We start from the raw sequence: 4,827 nt of genomic DNA on the forward strand, positions 1-4,827 counted from the left end.
CTGAGCCTTTAAAGGGTTAGTTCACCCAAAAATGAAAATTCTGTCATTAATTACTCACCCTCGTGTTGTTCGAAACCCATTAGACCTTCGTTCATCTTCGGAATGCAATTTAAGATATTTTTGATGAAATCTGAGGGCTCTCTGGCCCTCCCATAGACAGCAAGGTAACTACCACGTTCAAGGTCCAGAAAAGTACACAGATCCAAAGTGACGCAGTAGAGATGAAAATGTGGAATAAATTCTTTATTTTTGTTTTCTTTGCGCAAAAAAGTATTCTCGTAGCTTCGTAACTTTACAGTTGAACCCCTGATGTCACACGGACTACTTTGTCGATCATCTTGCTACTTTTCTGGACCTTGAACGTGGTAGTTACCTTGCTGTCTATGGGAGGGCCAGAGAGCCCTCAAATTTCATCAAAAATATCTTAAATTGCGTTCCGAAGATGAACGAAGGTCTTACAGGTTTGGAACAACACGAGGGTGAGTAATTAATGACCGATTTTTCATTTTTGGGTGAACTAACCCTTTAAGAATGCAATATTCGGTTAAATTAAGATGCTCATTTTAATAGCTCCTATTAATGAAGAAACTTACAGTAAGAACATCATTAATTTCTGCCTTCAACACAGGACCCATAATGCCGAGATGCTCGTCCAGTTCTCCTCGTTTGATTGGATGTTTGAAATCTCTGTCCTGATAGGCTCTGAATACTACTTTTTTATAGGCTGGGAAATATTTTCTCATTCCCCTCCGCATCTCCCTGTGGACACATGAAATATTTAGTGCAAGTACAATTGACCAAACTTTTAAGGCTGGTTTTAGGCTTAATTTGAAAAGCAATAATATTAATGTCACAATCTAAAACAGCATTGCATTGTGACGTTATTTTTATGACAAATAATGATTTAGTATTGTTTTTCTGCTCATCTAAATAGATTTGATTTAATCAGACACCACCAAAAATGAGATTTTATTCAATATGTAACATTTATATATATAATTTCATATTATATTTGTTTGATTCTCCCAAATAGAAATTCTTCAGAAAAAACCTGGTTGTGACAATAAGGATTTTAAGGCATTTTTGCCTTAAACTATATACAACTAAACTAAATGGATCTGATTCAATCCGACACCACCAAACATTTGATTTTATACAATATCTTATATTCTTTTGGTGCTAGCGCCAAAATTATGGAATTCTTTACCATTGCATTTTCGCCAACTGGATTCTGTTTCTTAGTTTAAAACTCTGATTAAAATGTATTTGTTTAGAACAGCTTTTAGTGATTTGATTTGAATGTTTGTGTTTGTGTTTTTGTATTGTTTGTATTTTATCGATTTTTCTATCAACAAAAGGTATTGTTGTTGTTGTTGTTTTTATTATTATTAATATTATTATCATTCACTAACATTAGAAATTCTTTAGGATTGTCCACTAAAATGACCAAAAATGTGGTTGTGGCACAGAATGTTTTGTTACCTTGGTTTGATGAGCTGAGCTGGTTTATTGATCCCATAATCCCACATGATTTCCTCTGCTGCGATGTAATAGCTTCTGAACCTTGATTCTGTGGACCTAATACCGACATTATCTTCAACATGATGATCCAAACCGAGAACACTTCCTTCATCGCCATAATCGTCATAGTCACTTGCCAGTGATTTCCTGCCATAGGTCTGGTTATCTGATGAATTTGACATCGGCTCCAAAACCAGTTCCAGATTTGGTTGGAACTTCTTTGGATCTTTGTAGTGAAGATTCAAACTTTCCTCCATCTTGTCCTGCTTTAGACCAGAACTTCCAGATTCTTCCAGAACTTCGTTGTTGCTCAGCACTTTTGAATCCACTTTGTTTATTTTGTCTTTGCTGACACTCCAAAGCTCCCTTCGATTTCTCGCTTTGTCAGACTTTTCCTCCGTAGAGTCGTTTAGAAGTTGGTTAGTTGACAGGGTTTTATCTTTAAAAAGGAATTTTCGAAATAGGTCATTTGTTGGATGTGTTTTATTGTGTTCAACTTCATCCAACTGTATGTTGGCAACGTTCAAATGTTGATGTTCTCCTGTTAATTCCTTGTTTTCTGTGGTATTTAACATGACTGTAGGGTCAATCTCGTTTGGCCTTGATCTGTAAGGCTCAGATTCATTGTGGGACCTTTTCTGACGTTCCAATGAATTTCCGCCCATCTCCCCATCCAGTTGATCCAAAATATCCTGTGGAATACCGCCCTGTGATAACGCATCCAGATGTTTTTCCCGCTTTACGGGAATATATCTTATCTCACACACACGGGTTCTGCTTTGTCTCTCATTGTCTGAGCTCGTGTTTACTCGCCCAATCGCAGAGTCCGTCACAGTTCTGTTTCGGCACACGCGAATGGCGATAGTGCGGTTCTTTTCCATTGTGCCTCGTGGAATCGGGAAGTTCTGTTCAATGAACTCGATGAATTCGTCATCGTAGTCTTCGCTGTCCATCATGGGTAGGACTCTTTCACAGTTAACAACCGTGTAGCGAACACTCATGCCTTGCTGTTTCAGAGACGGGTCAAATGCGCTGACCTCCCATTCACCTACAAAGTTCAAACATCAGACTTATGAACACGGTATCAAAACAGGTTCCTGATTTAATTATGAATGATTCTTATATTTGTTTTATTTATTTTAGTAGTTCAACTCAAACTAAATGAGAACTATAACAAATAACATAATATTTATAGCAAATATCATTTTTATTATATTTTGTTTTATTTCAGATCATGCTTATTTTATGTTTTTCATGGTTTTAATTTTAGTTTTAGTTAATGATATTAACCCTTCATCAAACCTTCTTATTTTTCAAAACCAATATCTTGACCTCCGATGCTTACCTAGCATCTCCACTTCAGTGGTCACTGTGTCTCCAGTCATCGGGAAGAGCGTGAGGACAGTGCCATATGTTTTATCCCTCTCAAACGTATTTCCTGTGAAGTAGACTGACAGGAAGTTGTTTTGTATGCCAATGCTCGCCACATGCCAGAGTATGACATCGCCAACACACACCCTGAATTGGAGGTGGTTGAACATGAACCCGTTAACAGCTGAAACAGACAGACAGAAAGTCTAAATTAAAAAAGTGATTTAACAATTTAACTCATGAAAACTTAGATTAATCCAGTTTTCATGTAATAATACAAATACCCAAAGCAACCCCAGATTATCCATTCATTTACATGTATAGGGTAAAAATCAACACCCACTGTGCATGACATTTGAATTGTAGAAATCTGGATCGTTGCGGTCAATCTTAGTTAGATCTTCACTGTTTTTATTAATGTTCTCCTCAAAGTACCAGCTTCTGTTTTCATCAAACACAGTGAACAAGAGCTTCTTCTCTTTATCTGAAGTTACCTGTGAAAACATATTATTAATAATTTATAAATAAAAATAATTCATTCATCCATCTATCTATCCATCCATCCATCCATTCATCAGATAAACCAACATAGGCTCAATGGAAATTACATTTTTGCAAAACTCAAAAAGCATTCCTACGCATGCAACACCAGTGGAAGTAAAACACCAACAAGTTTTATTCTTTTTCATGCAAATTATAATTACGGGGCAGATTATCTAATAATAAAGGCTTATTTTCACATGGTTCCTATGACCTCAAACACTTTTACCATAAACTATTCCATAAACTATGCTTTTATTAACACTCTCGGTTAGGTTTAGGGTGAACTTTAGTGTGGTATGTTATTTTATGTTATTTTAAAATACCGATAGAGCATAAACCTTTTAGTGCCACTCCCCCGAAATTTCATTTCTGAACTGCTATGATATGTACAACAACCAATGTAATAAAACATCGCCATGTTTATCTGTTTTGGATAAAACTTCATGAAATTTTCGCACCATTTGCTAGACATTTCACTTTGAATGTGCCACAAAAGGTGCGAGAAGCAACGTAAACGTCATTTTTGCTACATGCATTGTTTTTCCAGTCAGTCTAGGTTGAGATAAACAGATCTGTGTCAGAGTCTCTTCTCACCACTCTGCCTCTTTTGTCCAGAGATTGGGATTTGCAGATGATAAGGGGTCCCACCAGCCCAGATGCCACGTCCCGAACGGGATCCACCATACTCTGGTATAAGCGCGTGAGGCATCGTGGGTCGGCTTCCGTGGGTCCATTGTCTGCTGTCAATTTCCAGAGGTACATCATTATCTCACCTGGGGGAACGGCCAACGAACGGAGGTTCACCTGTTTGTCTTCAACCCATAAAGAAAAATAAATGTTCAATCCATGAAAAGTTATTTTTCATCCATTTTACTAGAATAACTTGACACCTGACACCAGTGTTATTAGCGTTAACTAAAACTAAAACCATAAAAAAAATGTTTGCTAGTAAAATAAAATAAACGTTAACTGAAATAAAATAAACGTATTTTATTTAAGCTATTTGTCAAGGCAGCCTTTCCCATTTTTGTTTCATTTACCTTGAAGTGCTAAAATAACTAAATCTGAATTAAAATTTTTAACAACAAAATTACTAAATACTAACAAATATTATAAAATTACTAATAAGTACTACACCCATTGTGTTGCTCTTTGTTAGCTATTACACTAACTAATGTAAACTTATGGGACCTTATTGTAGTGTGTCACTTATATTTTGTATAATGACACAAAACTGCATAATTGACAGTTGTCTCAGGCAAATGGTTTGTCAGTTATACATGCTTTTATTCAAAGATTTCCTACATAGCTGTGCTGCTGCTGTTGCTGCTGTGTGTGTGTGTGTGTGTGTGTGTGTGTGTGTGTGTGTGTGTATATATATATATATATATA

The 4,827-nt window shown here is 36.2% G+C and overlaps 1 protein-coding gene across 1 annotated transcript in view; it reads right to left on the reverse strand.

Moving 5' to 3' along the window:
• Positions 1–4,827, reverse strand: part of LOC107704654 (coagulation factor VIII-like) — a 30,874-nt gene that overhangs the window by 18,505 nt on the left and 7,542 nt on the right. The window contains exons 10-14 of the mRNA XM_016507643.1: positions 4,030–4,247; positions 3,236–3,386; positions 2,867–3,076; positions 1,483–2,569; positions 594–759 (exon numbers count right to left, since the gene is read on the reverse strand). Coding sequence (XP_016363129.1) covers positions 594–759; positions 1,483–2,569; positions 2,867–3,076; positions 3,236–3,386; positions 4,030–4,247 — 1,832 coding nt within the window. The remainder of the gene's footprint in view (positions 1–593; positions 760–1,482; positions 2,570–2,866; positions 3,077–3,235; positions 3,387–4,029; positions 4,248–4,827) is intronic.

This window comes from Sinocyclocheilus anshuiensis, unplaced genomic scaffold (genome assembly GCF_001515605.1).
Source record: "Sinocyclocheilus anshuiensis isolate Anshui unplaced genomic scaffold, SAMN03320099.WGS_v1.1 scaffold1646, whole genome shotgun sequence".
In the NCBI taxonomy this organism is placed as follows: Eukaryota; Metazoa; Chordata; class Actinopteri; order Cypriniformes; family Cyprinidae; genus Sinocyclocheilus; species Sinocyclocheilus anshuiensis.